At 35.8% G+C, this 19323-nt stretch overlaps 1 protein-coding gene across 1 annotated transcript in view; it reads right to left on the reverse strand.

The window, feature by feature from the left end:
• The window catches only part of LOC116847213 (allatostatin A), a 45346-nt gene extending 31075 nt beyond the window's left edge, over positions 1-14271 (reverse strand). Inside the window, exon 1 of the mRNA XM_032821963.1 lies at positions 13903-14271. Coding sequence (XP_032677854.1) covers positions 13903-14013 — 111 coding nt within the window. The 5' untranslated portion in view covers positions 14014-14271. The remainder of the gene's footprint in view (positions 1-13902) is intronic.
• Positions 14272-19323: the final 5052 nt, after the last annotated feature.

Consider the following 19323-nt stretch of genomic DNA (forward strand, 5'->3'; position numbering starts at 1 on the left):
GAAAATAATTGTGTATGCTGACTGAATGTTATCGAGAAATGTCGAAATTAATCACAAACTACCTGTTTCGTTAGTAATGACTACTAGAACTGTTTGCATTGCCATCTAACATTTGCGGGCGGAAACTAAGTTAAGGTCCTAATAATAATTCTTGAGACTTTTATTTGCGCAAAAATGTGCACTAAGAGATTGTTAATTTCATTATGAATTATACACTGAGAAAGAAGTTCTTGACATTTATGATTATAATAATCAATTGTATAAAGAAATTATAGTCAAGATAACCATTTTTGGAGTAAGTATTGCTATAATGTTAATAAGATGATAATCTTATAATTGCTACTATTGCTTTTTTTAGAACAGCAATAAAATATAGCTGGCGTCGAAAATGACTTTAATTTGATTGAGATTAATCATATTCTGTTCTCAGCCATTTTAGATTCCAATCATATATATCTTTAATCTTTATATCCTAATAAAATTATAATCTTTATATCCTAATAAAATAAATAATCTTTATATTCTGATAAAACAGTAATATTAACTATATGAGGTTATTATCACTTATTACAAAAATGGATTTCCTAACTATAATTCCTAAATGTAATTTGTAGTTAAAAATATTAAACGCATTTTTCTCAGTGCAAAAGAAAAGCTGTAAATATAGTAAATATATCTATTTTCTGTTACATAAATGACACGGTACCATATTTATCTAAACTCCGAACAAAGATATGGAATATGGATACGGAAGAAATAAAAAAATACTCTATTCTCTTTCTCTCCATTGCTCTCTCTTTTCCCGTTTCTCTCTCTCTTTCTCTCTCTCTCTTTTCCCGTCACTTTATTCGTGCTATATCGTAGTCAACAAATTAACATCTTTTAGCGAATTTCGAATAAACTGCGACAAAGTGGATCGCGCGTGAACGTTCTCGAGGGCGCACGTCTTAACACCCGCGAAACGTGTTCGAGTTCACGAACGTAAGCGTTACTCTAATTCACCATGGCCCGGTGACGCGCGAACTCGCCGTTCGTAAGCGGGTATCGTAAAGCTGCGCTTGAAAGCTACGACAACTTTACGAGAATGCACTACATTTCGTCGCAGCTGGCGCGGGGTCTCTCCCCGGAGCCGTGCAACGACCCCGGTTGAGCACAGTTTCGGATTTCATTCGCGCGAAATAATGCGTCGGCCTCAAGGCGAGGAGCTAATAAGCAATGCGGAACAGCCGAGGCAAGTAGCGACTTATGAGCTGCAAACAAGTCCGGCAATAACCGCCGTCTAATAGCCTCCGTCTGACGGAGCGGCTCGCTCGCTCCTTTCTTTTTATTCCACCCTCTTTCCGTCGTTTCACTCATCTTCATCGCCCGACGCCCCTATTAAACGCACGCTCATCCGCTGAGATTACTTTTTTCACCTACATCCGCTTTTCCGGTGTCAATTTCATAACTGGTCGATCTGTGTAATCCATTTTTTACAATTAAGAATAATAATTTCATCTCTCTCTATTTCTTTTTCGTTAAAAATTATAACTTGCGCGCCATAAAGTACTATGGGTGCAATTCGTATGCATATTGTGATATTTCTTCTACACGGAAAGAATTTTATGATAAAATTAATGTAAAATTTTGTAGCCAAGAAATAAACCGACATTCTGTTATAATTGACTATCCTTTCATTTCATAATTGCTATTTATATTTATATACTATTTATATTATTATATTATTACGTTATATACTATTTATATTATTTATATTTTAGGAACTATGAAATGTGCTATTAAAAATTTTGCTATATTTCTAGCGAAATTTACTATGTTTATTAGCAAGATGGACCATACTGACAGTCTATTCCTACTTTACTAAAAATATAATAAAATATAGTAAAATTGAAGAGAATTTATATGAAAAAAAAACTATAATGTTCTCTCTGCTCACACACACACACAAAATTTTTCTCAAAGATATAAACATTTGTTTTAATCAAAGAAATACCATAGCAGTGTTGTCCGGCTAGGATATATTCATAATATAAACAAAATTTCAAGAAAGTATGAGAAATTTTAGGAGAAAAAAATCAATTCTCTCTCTTTCTCTTTCTACAAATAGAAGTAATTTTTTCCAAGAAGTATATGAAACTTTTTTCAATTGCTTCAAAACGAGTGTGAAAAGAATTCCAATACTGAATATATCTTTCCTGTATAGAATGAGTCACAATAACTATTGCCATCTTGAATATCCTTGAAGCAAGAAACAAAAAATGTGATCTTCAGATTTTTAAAACTGTTCTATTTAAAAAAAGAAAAGCTTCTTATGATAGTTTATTCAGAGAGAAGTAGCTTCGAAGATTTTAAAGTTATATTTGTTTTTTGTTTCAAAGATATTCAAGACAGTAATAGTTGTTAGCTCAACATGCTGCTTGATCTATTTAGATCGGTTATAGCACGGTTCACCTGGTACATAGATCCAAAATGCTGACAAAGTGCGATAATGAGTCGATGAATGAATTGTCTTAAAAGATGAATCATTCTATCAATATAGGATCAAATTATTGTTTGAAAGACGACAAAAGATTATTAATAAAAATGGCTTTAGTATTATAAAAAATTTTTCAAGCAAGATTTTCTGCGTGTACAAAAGACCTTCTTTTACAATCGTAATATCAATTTTCTCACAATGCAAGCGGTTCCGCGCTATTTATAGAGTCGTCGCATCCTGCAAACGATAATTTACGTAGAACCTAGTAAAAGGTTAGTGTTCTCGTCGCGATAGCGATGTAATTAAACGCATAATAAGGTCTGAAACTACATTGTTACGCTGCTCCACATCACTGTCTCAGTCTGTCGTCTCGCTCAACGTGCCAGCTTATGTAGATCGTAAGAAGAGAGAGGACGTTACCAAGGTCAGACGAAACAGCATCCAATAATCTACCCGTGCCTATAAAAGATGAAATTCGAGACGGGACAAACGATAACCCCCCATGTCTCTTCGGGGAAGATGTAGTATACCCGGTACGAGTTCCTCGTTCTCCACGCATGAATTTTCCGCAGTGACTCCGAAATCGTCTCGTTTCCTCGTGTTTCTCACGCATAACTTAACCCTCCGAATGGCAACCAAAGTTCAGGTCATTCTAAGAAGCGCTCATTTTTCGGAGCATTCTTGTTAAAAAAAAAAAAAAAAAAAAAAAATATATATATATATATATTAGATAATGCTGGTTATATCAGTAATTAAATTGAAAAATGAGTCATATGCTGCTTACTGAATAATACAAACTCAATGGTTGAATAATCGTTAAATAATATTACAAATTGACATAAAAAAATATATCTTTTAACAAAATTTCTAAAAGGCTCCTTTTTAAAAATATTAGATACAAATATATTAAAATTTCGATCGATTGAGACAAAGTTTACTTACTGAGACATTTATTTTAGCAACGTTTTTTTCCACATAAAAGCTATGTGATTTTCAACTAGAAAAGTACGGTAAAGATAGTCTCAATAATTTTTGGAGATTTTTTTCAAGCACTCCAAGAGTCGAAAAATCGAGGAAAATACTAAAGGCCTTATCTATTACTTCGACGATAACGGAAATACGTAGCTATTCAAAGGGTTAATCATTCAATTCAACGCTACTCGCGAATGCCTCCAAAATTCGTTTCTTATGTTTTATATTTCTAAAGCGCTTTCAAATTCTGCAAACGCCATCATATTAATGCGGATTGATTGATGCGCGTCGATTCTTTTCTCGTATTACTTCCCAGTAATACGATAATCGCTCATACTGTGCCGCGCTAACGACAATGGCGGCTGCGCCTTAATCTCCGATTCTCCCGCCAAGTAAGCTCCACATTACTCGCGGGTGTCAGCATTCAGTCAGGGTCTTCGTTTTCACGGTGCGGAGCACCGTCACTGAAACATCGCGTTCTCTCAGCGGCGAAGAAGGATCGTTCTCAAGGGAACACCGGATTGCGAGGACGAGTGTCAAGTAACCTCATCAGCCGAAGCAAGAGAGAAAGAGAAGAATTGGCTATCCCTCGCGAAATATTTAAAATTGTAACAAACGGCAATGGCCGTCGAGCTGGGCACGATAGAAATTTATACAACTCGTGCTTGCGCGAAATCCTTGCGTGTGGCACCGACGAGGTAAGAGTAAAAACTGTCTTTTTTAAAGGATTTATACGATACTTAATTTACATTAAGGGTACGAAAAATTTCGCTCTTTAACTTTCCTCGATTCGCGTGACTTTTTAATACACAAAGCGGAGAGATTACGACGATAACTTTAGTGACGCAAAATAAGAATGATTTCTGAAAATATTGAAAATGTTGAAAATGATTATAAAAACCAAAAATCGCTATAACTATTTATTTACGAAATTTTTTCAAGAGAGATGTAATGGATATTTTTTTGTGCTACTTGTATTTGTTCATAACTATGTTGCTGTCTTTAATAGTTTTTATGTTCTAGGATATGTACAAATATGTTTTCGATTTCGATTTATAATACGCTGTGATATTCTTTCGCTTCTGATTTATAATACGTACTATCTTGCTAGGAATCTAAAAGAAATTATCTTGCGTAGGAATCTAAGAAACTAAAAGTTAAAATCCGTTGTGAGCAGATTAACAGCAAGATGCGTGAAAACCAAAAGAGTAAGTCATTACCTTTAAAAATCATAACAATAAGAGAGCGAAATTAACAAGATAATCGCGCAAATATAATCATACTTTGATCAGACAATATATTGTTAAAATATATTAAAAATTATTTTTGTGTAGTATAAACTTTAGTTTCCGGGTGAAATGCTCGCACACAATAACGTTTATATTGTAGTTCTGGGGAAGTATCGATTTTGTAGCTCGTCGGTCTAAGAGACCAACATACGAGTCAAGGAAAATTAATCTTTTGAATGCTTGGACATGCATGTGTTTGACAAGTTTTTTCAGATAATATTTTCGATATAAGCAGCAATTATCAACTGTTGCGATGGATATAAGAAAATTACCCAAGTCGAACTAGTCTTTTAAATTTTATCTCATCAATTATACTTATTTTTTTTTAATATTTGTAACATATACATGCATATAATAAGATATAATCTGAAACATTTTTCTTTATATTTCTCATTGCTCATTTATTTCGTATTCACCGTTATATGTCGTTCATATTCAATAATAATAAAAAAATTAATGAGATATGATTTAAGAAACTGGTAGGATTTCAACAACTCTCCCCTACTTATTTTTTTAAAGTGAACTAAAGTGTAATAAAAATGTTTTTAATTAAATCAGTAAAAAAAAGTATTTTACTAATAATCAATGAATGTTTACTAATTTTCAGTGGAAACACTCCTATTTTACTAATTTTCTTACTTCTTCTTATTTTTACTATTCGTCTTATATCTGATTTTGACTAATGAATATAAGATTTCACTGCAAAATCTATAGTGCACAAGTTTGTTATATTTTGTATCAAATTTAACTTTTTGCGTTTACGGCGATAAAATAAACCGTTTTCATGCGTTTTGTCTGTGATGACACTGTATGTATTTGCAAATTGCATTAATAATTGCAACAGTGACTACTATTAACTAATCTTTTCGACGAGATTTTACTGATTACAGTGCTATACTTATAACTGAACCATAAATCTATAACTGAATCATAAATATAGAACTTTGATGACGAAAATACTGGTTATACTTTAGAGTATGTTCATGTTCTTTTAAATATTTTAGAGGCTCGATAATAAGCAAGATTTCGGCATATTGCTTTCCGTTTTCATTTCTTTCACCGATTGACTTACAAGGTATTCTGTCGTATTAACGATCGTTTAGGTCTGAAGCCCTCTTCATATTCTAAAGTTTGATAAATTTCTGTCGATAAATTTTTTATTAAAACAATGTAGATGATAACTGCAGAAATACAATTTCGTGAAAATATTTCTAATATCCAAAAACGCGGAAATAACTAATATATTTCATTATAGGTCTGTATACAAGCTATACGACAATTCATTATGCAATCGCGGTATACAGATAAAACTCATCAAATTGAACACAAAATTCCTATACCATTTCGCAAATAACTACGTAAAATTTTCACTTATCCAAATAGTAAAAAGGAGATGTTACGTTCCGAAGTTGATTGGTTATCGATATTATCGCTGGCATTGTTGCCTCTTTTCCGCGATACCGATTGGCTGTGCGTTGAGGTCTGCTTCGTGTCGTGCCGGGCTGTCATCGTGGCGGAGTCGAGTAACAGTTTGTGCGTATTACGAGAACAGGGTTATAACGAGGGAGAATAAGAATATGAGAGAATAGTAGTGAATGATAGAGAATAAAGGAGAATTAGAGAAAATAAGAGAGAATGGGAGAGAATAAAGGAACATGAAAACATTTAACCGTATTAAAATTCATTTAATAATTATGCATATGAGACTATGTATATTATGTCTATGGTCTCTTTCTACATGTCGGGTTCACTTTTCTGACCGTTTGCAGGGTCCATGTATACTACGTCCATGGTTGTGCTCGAATGTAAGTACAGATTACAGGTTTATGTATGAGAGACAGAGAGAGACAGGGAAAGACAGGAGAGGCAGGGAGAAACGGAGAGAGATGGGAAGAAGCAGGGAAAGACAGAGAAAGACAGGGTGAGACAGGCAGAGACAGGGAAAGACAGGGAGAGATAAGGAGAGATAGGGAGAAACAGAAAGAGACAAAGAGAGACAGGGAGAGACAGAAAGAGACAGGGAGAGACAGGAGAGGCAGGGAGAGATAGGGAGAGACAATGTAGATTACAGGGAGAGACGGGGAAAGACAAGGACAGACAGGGTGAGACAGGGAGGAACAGGAACAGACGGGGAGAGTCAGGGAAAGACAGGGAGAAACTGGAAAAGACAGGGAAGACAGGAAGAGACAGAAAGAGACGGGAAAAGACAAGGAAAGACAGGAAGAGATAGACAGAGACAGGGTGAGACAGGAGCGGCAGGGAGAGACAATGCAGATTACAAGGAGAGGCAGGGAGAGAGGGAGAGACAGGGAGAGACAGAAAGAGACAGGACAGACAGGGAGAGGCAGAGAGAGACTGAGAACAACTAGAAAGAGGGCGAGAATAGAAGGGCTATAGTTCTCTTCCTATTTTGTCACTTTTTGTTGCGCGTGCATACATTTCTCGTTTCCATAATATTATAGAGCACAACAACACTCCGACTAGACAGGCAAGTAAAAGTCTTACTTAAATCTTATTGCACACTTTGTCTGTACAGAAAGAGATAGAGAACAGAGGGGCTGCACATATTGGCTTCTCTTTTCTGACGGTATGCGGAGTCTATATATATTATGTCTATGGTCTCTTTCTACATGTTGGCTTCACTTTTCTGGCCGTATCCATGTATACTACGTCCATGGTTTTACTTGAATGTGAATGCAGATTACAGGTTTGTGTATGAGAGACAGGGGGAGACAGGGAGAGACAAGGAGAGACAGGGAGAGACAGGGAGAGACAGGGAGAGACAGGGAGAGATAGGAGAGGCAAGGAGAGGCAGAGAGAGACAGTGAGAGACTGGGAGAGACAATTAGATTACAGCAGAGAGACAATTAGATTACAGGGAGAGAGAGAGATATGGGAAGAGACAGGCAGAGGCAGGGAGAGACAGGAACAGACAGAGAGAGAGGGAAAGGTATGGAGAGACGGGATAGACGGGGTGAGATGGGGAGAGATGGAGAGAGACAGGGAAAGGCAGGGAGAGATCGGAAGAGACGGGGAAAGACAGGGGGAGATAGGAAGAGACAGAGAGAAACAGAGAGAGAGACAGGGAGAGACAGAGAAGGACAGGGAAAGACATGGCGTGACAGGGAGAGAAAGGGAAGACAGGGAAAAATAGAAACAGAGGGAGACAATGAGAGACTGGAAGAGACAATGCAGATTACAGGGAGAGACAGAGAGAGACAGGGAAAGACAGAGAGATATGGGGAGAGACAGACAGAGGCAGGGTGAGACAGGGAGAGATAGGGAGAGACAGGGAGAGATAGAAACAGACAGAGAGAGAGGGAGAGGTAGGGATAGACGGGGTGAGATGGGGAGAGATGGGGAGAGACAGGGAAAGACAGGGAAAGGCAGAGAGAGATCGGAAAAGACGGGAAAAGACAGGGGGAGATAGAGAGAGACAGGGAGAAACAGAGAGAGACGGGGAGAGACAGAGAAGGACAGGGCGTGACAGGGAGAGAAGGGGAAGACAGGGAAAAATAGGGAGAGACAGAGAGAGACAGGGAGAAATAGGGAGAGACAGGGAGAGACAGGGAGAGACAGGGAAAGACAGGGAGAGACAGGAAGAGATAGGATAGGCAAGGAGAGACAGGGAGGGATAGACTGGGAGAGACAATGCAGATTATAGGTTTGTGTGTGAGTTTTTCGCGACGTAATTAAAGTGTAATGAAATATTAAAAAAGGAGATGGAAAGCGCGCGCGTAGCGTGCTAGTTCTATCAGAAAAATGCGTGTTAACTAAATCTCGAATGTATCGAAGTGGGTGAAGCCTCTTTTCCGCGATGCTAATTGGTCGTCTCAACCGTCTCGATTGTCTCGATTCCGTCGCAGTTGAATTCGTGCCGCTTGCAGCTGTTAGCCGCGGTGACAGATCAGGTTGTGTTGTTTGCGTCATATAAATTTGATATTTATTGTAATCCCAGCAAACACAATGTTATATGTAACATACATGTTAGTTGTAATTTCTTACTCAACAAACAATATAACTGTTATATAATATACGTATTATATAACAGTTACATTATTGAATAGGAAATTACAACTAACATGTATGTTATATGTAACATTGTATTTGTTGGGAATATAATTTGTAAAAACGAGTATTGTAATATAAATTATAAATAGTACAACGAAGAGGCTAAAATGGCGTGAAGCGCGCGCTATGTGGTGTTCTAGTTGAACAAAAAAGATTGATAAACGATTACGCGCGATATAGTAGCTATGACAACGATGTCTGCCGTCGTGTGCTTATATATTACTTTCCAAAGTACAATCAATGTATTTTTCATTGAAATGCTATACTTATAACTGATGGCTTAGTTATAAGTATAGTACTGCAATCAGTAAAATTTCGTTGAAAGAATCAGTTGATAGTGGCGATTGTTCCTATTATTGATATAGTTTGTAATTACAAATAGTATCATTGCATGCAAATCACATGTCATTAATTCCATCGCTATAAAAAGCTGAATTTAGTACAAAGTACAACACACTTGTATACTACATATTTTACAGTAAAATCTTACTTCCACTGATTAAAATCAATGAGACATAAGATGGAAAGGTGGATAAGGTGGGAGTGTTTTCACTGAAAATCAATAAATCATTTACTTGCCGGTGAAATACTCCTTTCACTGATTGAAGAAACATTTTTACTGATTTATCTTAAAAGAATAGATCAAACTGAAAGAAAGTCATTTTGCAAATGACTACATGCATTTTTAATTGTGAATTAATGAAGATTGGAGCATAATTTTCCGCGATAAAATGCAAATCACGTAAATCTTCTCGAACTGAACTTCGCGCTACAGGAAGTTACGCGATCACAACGCCGCTAGATTATCGGTGAAGTTTTCGTTTCTCGCCTTTTCCCGGTCAAAAAGGAATCTCGCGGTTGGCTTTTCGCGGGAATTGTTTTCTGCAGCTCTCATCATCGAGAGGAACGTGACAAAAGGCGATAGCGAGTTCTTGGTCGGAATTATAAGAAACAATGGGCTCTGAATACGAATGAATCTAAAATATCCATATTGGTCTCTGCGATTACGCTTTACACTCACGACGAATAACCCACGCAATCGTAATTATTTATGGAAAGAGACTTTATAAAAGCTGCAGTCGATATTTATCTTTTATAAAAGATAAATATCGTATCGAAACTGTAAACTGTATAGGAAACAACGATGGTGGAAATAACAGTTAAAACAATAGCTATTATGCAAAGTTTCGGCGAAATTTATATTGATTCGTGTTGTAATTTTGTCGTTTCTATAATTTAGCATGTATACGATACTATAATGTAGCATATTTTCCTCTCGATATGTCGAACGCAGCGATTCGTGGGAATAATAAATTGCGAGAAGATATTAAACCCGGCGAAACTTATAAAAAGATGAAACACACGATATGAAACACGCGATAACGTGGCAGCTGCGTTGAGCGCCATTTTTGGTAACTTTTATTACTTTTGTGTTCGGATATTATCGTGAACATAACACACACACACACACACACACATTCATCAAGCTTTAATAAAACCTCAACATTTGCTACACTGAAAGAAGGATTTCGTAATAAATACCAAAATTTGGTAGTTATTAAATTATTCAGTCTAATAATGCGGGCCAAGTATAAAGTAATAATTAGGAAATAATTTAATTATATAAAGCAAATATATAGTTTTGTCAGAACTAAGATTTAGTTGTTTGAACTATACATTTAGATCATTAAATTAGATTCTGGAAGTTAATACCAAATCTTGGTAATAGAAAATGAGGTACTTGATAACTATTATTAAAGCCAAGATGAAAATTGTTTTAGGTAATTTTTTTATTTTATTTAAAAAACCTCATCATATTATTTTAAGAATTTTTTTTTATTTTTTTATATCCACGTTTTTATCTGTCTGTATAGTTTCTTATAGCAGTTATCTATAGTTTCCTATAGTATAGTTCGCCTATCGCCCATGCTTTCTCAGACCCTCTCACCCGATGTTTTAGCTCATGAACAGGAACTACACTGAAAAAAAAGATTACGATAATTTGATGTACTAAATTTTAGTACCTATAACACAGGCTGGACAATTATTAACAAATCGTTGTAATCTTTTTTTTCAGTGTGTTGAGTTTTACGAGCTACAACGATATATTTGTACTCACGCTTATAATATATCCTTATAAGTATCAAGAAACCTGGCAATGCCATATTTACTAGCAAATATTGGAAACAACTCAACAATAATCGATATTCGTCGATATACGACGAATATCAGTAAGTGATATATATTAATATAAGTACAGTTGATAGTCAGCAAATATTTCGTTGCCTTAACAAGATAAATATCAATAGTTACCAAATATTTCCAAACAGAATTGAATGATTTCATAACACTTACCAAATATTCGATAATAGTCATCAAATACTTAGTAATAAGTGTTAAATATTTGGTAACTATTACTAAATCTTTAGTTCATTTAACTGTGATTAAAAGTCTTTCGTACATCAAATCTATTATGTATTTGATTATTATTATCATATTTGATATTAGACTAGATTTACTTAAATTCTGTAAATACATTTTGTAATAATTAGCAGTCTTTTTTCAGTGTACATTACAATTCACTAGTGATTTCTCTTCGGCCCCATCATGTCAAAATATGCGCATATACATTGTGACTGTTGATATTATTCGGCCAATCTGACATTTTGACAGTTTGACATATCATATCGTTATATCTAAACATGATGCAAACGATTAGAAATCATGTCACATTTAATTGTGACGTAACAAATGCTAAGATTTTGTTAAAACTTAATGTACATTCACAGTCAGATAGATTGTCTGCTATTTTTTTACGTGAGTTCTAGAAAGCATCCATTGTGTCCAATGGGAGAATTCATTTTCTAATAGAGAAACTCTCTTAATGGATAAAATAGAAAATTAACAAACTCACCTCGAAAATTACGGACGATTTTTTTGTCTGCGACTATACACACTATACGCTATACTATACGCAGCTAAATTTGTTGTTTACTATTTTTTATGTGACTCCTGAAACACGTCAGTCCGGTTCTATGGGAGAATTCTTTAACTGGAAAACAAATTCTCTCATTGGGCAAGACGATGCACTTCGATACTGACACAAAAAATAGCGGACAACACATTTGGCTGTCAATGTATATACATTTATTTTTTTTTGTTTAGATTTTGCACTATTTTTCACTAGTAAATTATTTAATTAAATTTAGTGAAAATTTAGAAACATTATTTAACTAAACTGTTTTTTTGTTGTATAAGAAATTAAATTAAAGTATAAGTATGCGCTTCCCCTATAGAAAAGTATTACTGGCTGTAATAAATTGGCCAGTAATAAATAGTAATATTATTACTCGTACGAGTAATAAATTTATTGAACAACATTAATTATCACTGGCTAAATAATCATTTATTAGTATTAAATTTCTGACTCTCCTTCATTTACTCTGTGTACGTTGAAACAAGTTACCATAATTAACGTAACACGACCAAGATGTAAAAAAAACTTCGCGTAACGATCTCGTTAAAAGTTGGAGCTCTTAAAACATGCTCACCTGTTGCTACTATCTTAAAAGAAATGCCTGCAAGTAACAAGCTGACGTCAAAGAACTGACGCTCATTGAGATTTAAGGGCACCCAATGCGAGTTGCTCGATCGAAATGCTCTTCGCGGTTTCAAAGCAGCGTAATGTCATCACTCGCAGCATATCATCTATTTCCTACCGATCGAATTAATCTTTTTAATGGAGCCGTTCCGTATGAAATTTTAAAAATAATGTCGTTAAATCCAATAATGTCCGCTCTTGTACGAATAAATATCTAACAGACTGGGATGTATAATCGGCTTGGGAGAGATTGAAAAGAAATTTAACCCGGAAAGACGGGATGAGAAGTGAGCCGTGATGAGGACTGCGATGAGGTGCCTCACGCATCAAAGAAGAAAGGTGCAATGTGAACCATCGTGTACATGAGACTTCAATAATGCTCGAATATATTTACTAGGATTGCATTCTAAAACGTCCTTTTTGAGGAAAATTTTATTCAATACTCTATAGTATATATAACGTGTATATTGAGTATATAACTGAGTGTATATAACTATATTGAGTAAAATTTTCATCAAGAAGGACGTTTTGGAATGTAATCTCAGTTTAGAATAACTAGGTATTTTGGCTAACCGTGTTTCTTTCTACGTATGTATTCGTACATCGTGACTGTAGAGTACCCAAAAAATCAATATTCAATAACAACGGGAACAATATTCGAAAGAAGCCACGATAATCTGACAATTTAAAGTTTAGTTCGCGTAAGTTAATATTTTCCGGTCGCTCATACGTTACGCGTAATTACGTGAAAGAATAATAGACTTACTTTTTCAGTCCCCTCACTCTTCTTCTTTTTGTAACGGTTCTACCTATTCTTCATCTTTCTGCTGATTATTCATAACGCGAACGAAACGTTATCTTACACAAACTGAACCTCAAACTGTCAAACTATCGCGGCTGTTTTCGAACATCGTCCCCGATTCCTCGGATACTCGACAGTTATGATGAATGTATATGTAGAAAGAGACACGGCTAGTCCAGAATATCTAGTAAATGTCCAGACATTAATAAAATCGCATGTGTGTATACGAAGAACATAAGGCGCGTTCACTACTATCTGAAATACATGACAATTCGATCGCACTCGACGAGCTCTTTTCGCGTTCACGTCACCCACTATTGATGTACACATTTCATAGGATCCGCAACGTATCGCCACTCAAAGTTCGAAGTTTTTTTTCCGTCGTTCAGTTCAATTTTGAGCATTTAGCTCGAAATCACTCAGGATAAAAATAGGTTATGAAAACACTGGACAGGTGAAACTCCAAACCGATTACCGCGTAATGTCAAATGAAGGACAGCCGAGGCGAAAAGAAGGAACAGAACTGTCGCCAGTCGCGTAGAGAAGTACAACTGTGCCGCAAGTAATCGCAACGAGAGCAGGAAGGAGACAAAACAGGATGACACCACGTAGGGGTAATGAAGACAAAAGAACGCGAAGAAAGGGTAATGCGCGCGAACAGAAGACGCGGACGAACGGTTCGACTGCTCACCTGTTGCTGAGGAATTCTCGGCACGATCCTGCGGTTCTGCCGGACAGGCAGGTGCCAAAAAAAGAGAGACGTGGAGAAGATGCTGCGGCAGAAACGGGCGTCGCTCCTCATACGCGTGTTTGCTTTCTTTTTCTTTTATTTTCTTCGCTTTCCGATGAGGATAAGATTTTCCGTGAGTGTGCGAGACAGCGTTTCTTCCTTCCTCTCTTCCTTTCTTCCGTCCGTTTGCTCGTCCGTACGTACGTACGTACGTGCGTGCGTGCGTTTTCACGTGACTGCGAGGATGCGATACGGCTCCTCCGTGAGTCACCGACGCCGACCGGGCACCGTGGCTTTGGTGTCTGCGCGGGAATGACGCCGAGGGCGCCGCGACGCCGGCCTTTATACGTGTGTGCGTCGACGCCTGCCTGTACGTATGGCCGAGCTTTCGGCAGATCCGCCGCCGTCGCCGCCGTCGCCGCGCGCCCACGGGGCGTCCTTCTCACCCTTCGGGGGGCGACGTGCCACCCTCCCGTCCATCCTCCTCTCATTCCTTATTTTCTCAGAATATCGTGACGTTTTCTAATATCTCTATGAGCATAAGTGAGTATGCACGTGTGTGTATCAAGAAAAATATTTCTAGTTCTTTGTGACCAATTGCATAGTAAGATGTTTATAATCATTTCTTTCCCTATAATTACTTCACTATGCAATTATAGTCACAAATAGTTTTAGTAATGATAGTTACAACACGCTGAGAAAAAAATACTTTAGTATTTGTAACTATAACCGCATAAAGAAATAATTATTATAAATTATAGTAAAAAACAATTTTTTACTAAAATTTACTATAATGTTATAATAACTTTATATTTATGTTATTACTATTATTCTCGTATTAGAGTAACCAAAAATATGGCTGTAACCAAAAAAACAATAATTTTAGTTGGATCAACTATTATTTCCTCTTAGGACTGGTTGTTCCAACTTTTTGGTAAGTTAACTGATGATTAAATCATATGTCTGTCTTTGTTTCTCTTCCAACTTAGACAAAAGCACACATATGATTTAACTATCAGTTAACTTACCAAGAAGTTGGAACATTCGACTCTTAGTGTACGCAATTATAGTCACAAGTAATATTAGTAATGATAGCTATATCATGGGATTATAGTCACAAATAGTGTTAGTGATAATAACTACTACAATATCAATGATACACTAGTGATAATAACCTTGTATATTTATTTTTGCTGCTATTTTTTGTAGAAGAGCAAAACAATATAAAATATTTGCGCTACTCTGAGAAAGAGTTTTATAGAAAAAATTACTATAGGATTTTGTAGCCGGGAATAGATCGACATTCTGCAGCGATTCATTAAAGTTCCTCGAGTCAAAATTAGAATATCGTCTGCCATTTATAGGGAGAAAGTGAGTAAATAAATGAGCGAGTGAGTGAGTGAGAGAAAAGCTATAGATATAGTTCTTTGTCATTTCAATTTCAGAGTTTTTCTCTTACTTATTAGAGTTTTCTACTCACTCCTACTCACGTCATTTCTAAAAATGACGAATAGAATGCAGACCAATCAGGATCATTATGCTTTAGTTCTAACTCTGACTAGAAGAAAGAAGAGAAACTATATAATCCACTATTCTTTTATTTTATATATACTGCTTATATTTTAAAAACGGAAATGTACACTGTTAAAATAATATACTGTTGCTGCATTTCTAACAAGACTTACTATGTTTGTTAGTAAGATATGAAATTTACTGACTATTCCACTAAAAGACTGGAACTACTAAAAACTAGGGATGAGATACTCGAAATCTTAGAATCTTTCGAAATTTTAAAAAGTTTCAAGTTTCGAGAACTCGAAACCTCACACTATTTTTGTGATTCGAAACTTTCGAAACCTGAGATAGAAATGTTAGTTTCGGAACGCAACAATACGCTACAACATGTGAAGAGAACAGCGTACTAGACTAAGTAGACTAAACCGGAAAATAAAAAATTATAATAATTATAATAATTATAATTTTAACTAGATTAACCATTTCTTTCTTTCAGTATGCGCGCGTCACACAACTACGCGAAACGTTACATGATTTACGATCCGCTAATTACGACGTTGGATCCATTTGTCGATCTACTTTGTCGCAAAGAAAGAAAGAGAATCGCAAGAAAGCCGTGGGTTGTGTCGTTTTGCCAAACTTTTACGTCCGGATAATGGATTTCCGGTACTTCGTCGTGAACCTAACTTCCGGTCGGTCCGCGAGCGAGTCGCTCCGTTTCACTTGATTTCCGCCTTCATCAAGAAACACTCTCGCGCAGATTCGTTCTGAAAAGGATGTACTCGTTACAGAGTGATTTTTAGGGAAACTAATGGCAAGGTCGGAGTCATTCGTGACTATGGTAGCCGGTGAAATGTTATAGATTATACGATGCTGTCGTGAATGGATAAATGTCGCTGCATATTTTACGTCGAATAAGAAGTAAATTGCTTCCTTATCGGATTATCTGGCACTTTGAACGTTTCGCGAGTTTCATCTCGCGGCGTCTCTCAAATTCACTTCTTTTTTCCATTTCCTTCGATCGTTCATCAAGAGATAGTTTGATCTTGACCCTTATAGATAAATGTCATTCGACATTTTTTGCGAGCAATAAATAGAATAGACAGATGTATTAAAAGAAAAAATAGTTAATCTTATTAAAATTACACAGAAAAAGGATTAATATCCACTTAAAACTAATATACTCAAATTAACAATTATTGTTTCATATATAAGTAACGATATATAATTTTGTTAGAAAATTTAAAAAGTCTTGAGTTTCATATTATATGTTAATTTTACTTTAATATTATAATAATCTTATAAGAAATACAATATGTGATTATTTTGGTGATAATGATATATTTATTCGACATTTGAAAACATCATATTCGTGCAATTTAATATTTTGTGTCTTCCATTCATGGAAATTATTTTTTAATAATAAGGATATATATTTTTGTTGAATCAAATAAAATGTACTACTGCAAGTAACTTATCTTTGTTTAACGCTATGTAATCTTTTTTTAAGATTTATATTTAAAAAAAATATTTTCAAAACTAGAATGTTTTCTTTTTCTGTATACATTCATTTTTAAAAATAATAATAGCAGCATAAAGAGAGAAGACCAGGGTCAGATGGCACATTTTTCAGAATTTCGAAGTTATAACTTCTCAGATAAATAACTGTTGCGATTGATTATAGAGACATGATGAAGATAATCTTGCTCTTTTATCTGCAACAATTATATAAATCGTATATTTTGTTCTGTAATAATTGAAATATGAATATGCTGCAACGTGGTCATCTTGTCTTGATAGGGGGTTAAGTTAAGTTTTGATAAAAAGCTATCAATTTAGAAGGTAAAAAACTACACATAAGATATATTGTTGCGCTCTTCGCCGCGCACTCGCCTTTCGGAAGATCGATCAGAAGCACGGACACAACAATATATTCTGATTAATAGTTCCGAAATCTTTGTAAGACAAAGTTCCATAGCTCTGCCAATCTTTAAATAGTGGCCAACTTTACTTTGTCCGTAAAATATGCTCGATTTCCATCATTTTATGAATGAAAATTGCCTTTTTACCCAAAATAGTGTATCATACAGTTGCAGGAAGCTTTGTTTTAATTAAGAACACGTCGCTTAAATTTATTTATTCACGGTGAAAAATATTGAATTTTAAGACGCTCGAAAATATACTTATGGTTGCTCCTAAACCTATTTTCTTCTATTTCCCAACTGATATTATTCCGATTTGAAATTTTATGATATTATTCCGATGAAATTTTAGGAAAAAAGTATATATGTCTCCCTCTTCCCCTAAAAGGAATATTTTACGATTTTGTTTTCCTGTTCCTCTCTTAGGATAAGTACATAACCAAAGCACATGACCGGCATACCTCTTTAACCAATCAAACTTAGTCTCTCTTATACATGTAAGGTTATTATCATTGATAAATAACACGAGAAACATGATTTTCTTGACCATAAAGCCTGATCTTCAACGTGTTCTTTGCTTAGTGTTTCTTGTTCTCTCTTCTTCTAGACTTAAGTCAAAAAGAGATAAAAGAAAAGAAACAGAAAAAGCACATTGTAGAGGTCAGGCTTAATTCTTTCACTATGCTATTATAGTTACAGATATTAGACACTTTTTTCTCAATGCGGGCAGACTGGAATAATGAGAGAGTGAGGGATATCCGCACATACGAGGGACACTTCTGGACGAAAGTTCTCCCATAAGCCGTGCTGCTTGCTTCTAGGCAGGCAAGGGGATGCCTCGGGCTAAATCCGCGGGATGCGGTTAAGCGTTTATGGGGCGTCGCCACGGTGGATACGCACGCATCAACCGCATGTGGCTCTGTCAACGGGGTTTCCGCGAGATTTTCTCTGCTAAACCGCTCGTAAACGAACCGGGGACCCGTTGCCAGCATCCTCATCGCCCGTCGTTGTTGCCGTCATCATAAAAGTTCGTCCGAAAAAGTTCGCATATTCGTCGGGAGATGAAGTAGAGAATCCGTGCTGCCGACCGGTCGCGGTCGTCGCGAATTTGCATATTTATGTGGACATTGAATCGTACGAGAGACGCGCAATCGTGTGCTCGCGCGATGATAATGTAAACATTTTTCTACTAAAAATATTTTTCTACTAAAAAAGAGATTGATATTTATACTGTCAATATAGACTAGACATTTCTGCATGGGTATCCAATCTTGAATTGGATATACAGGGTGTCCCAGACTTTCCTCCACAATTTTTGTGGGAACGTAGAACGGATTGAGGTGAAAGCCCATACCATTTTGCGATAATAGTCAAGATATTAATTAGATAAGATTGGTGAATAATTACGCGCGATATAATATGAGCTGTAATGACGCCGTCTGCCGTTGTATACTTGTATATTAGGTCAAACTAAACAAAAAAGTCCTGTATCATTTTGCAAATGATTTTTAGATATTAATTAAAGAAGATTTGTGCATTATCGCGTATAATCATGTAACATTTTTTTTCAGTAATAATTAAAAATCTACTATTTACAAAATAATAAAGGAAAAGAGAGTTTTTTTTATTCAATTTGACTTAATGTACGAGCATACAACAGCATATATCGCCATTACAGCTCATCTATCATATCGCGCGTTATCATTCACCAATCTTCTTTAATTAATATCTCGACTGTTATTGCAAATATCGTAAAACGGTATAAGACTTTTGTGTTCACTTCAATCCGTTCTACGTTCCCACAAAAATTGCAGAGAAGTCTGAGACGCCCTGTAAACTAGAACAATAAGAATATAACTATACAGAGTGTTCCACAACTGGTAGAACACCCGTTAAGAGTAATTAGGGGGTGCAATTTGGAATTGAAAGTTCCTCTTACATTTTT

The sequence above is a fragment of the Odontomachus brunneus genome, unplaced genomic scaffold (genome assembly GCF_010583005.1).
Source record: "Odontomachus brunneus isolate Ranch 3 - 2012 unplaced genomic scaffold, Obru_v1 Obru_scaffold_075, whole genome shotgun sequence".
NCBI classification, from domain to species: Eukaryota; Metazoa; Arthropoda; class Insecta; order Hymenoptera; family Formicidae; genus Odontomachus; species Odontomachus brunneus.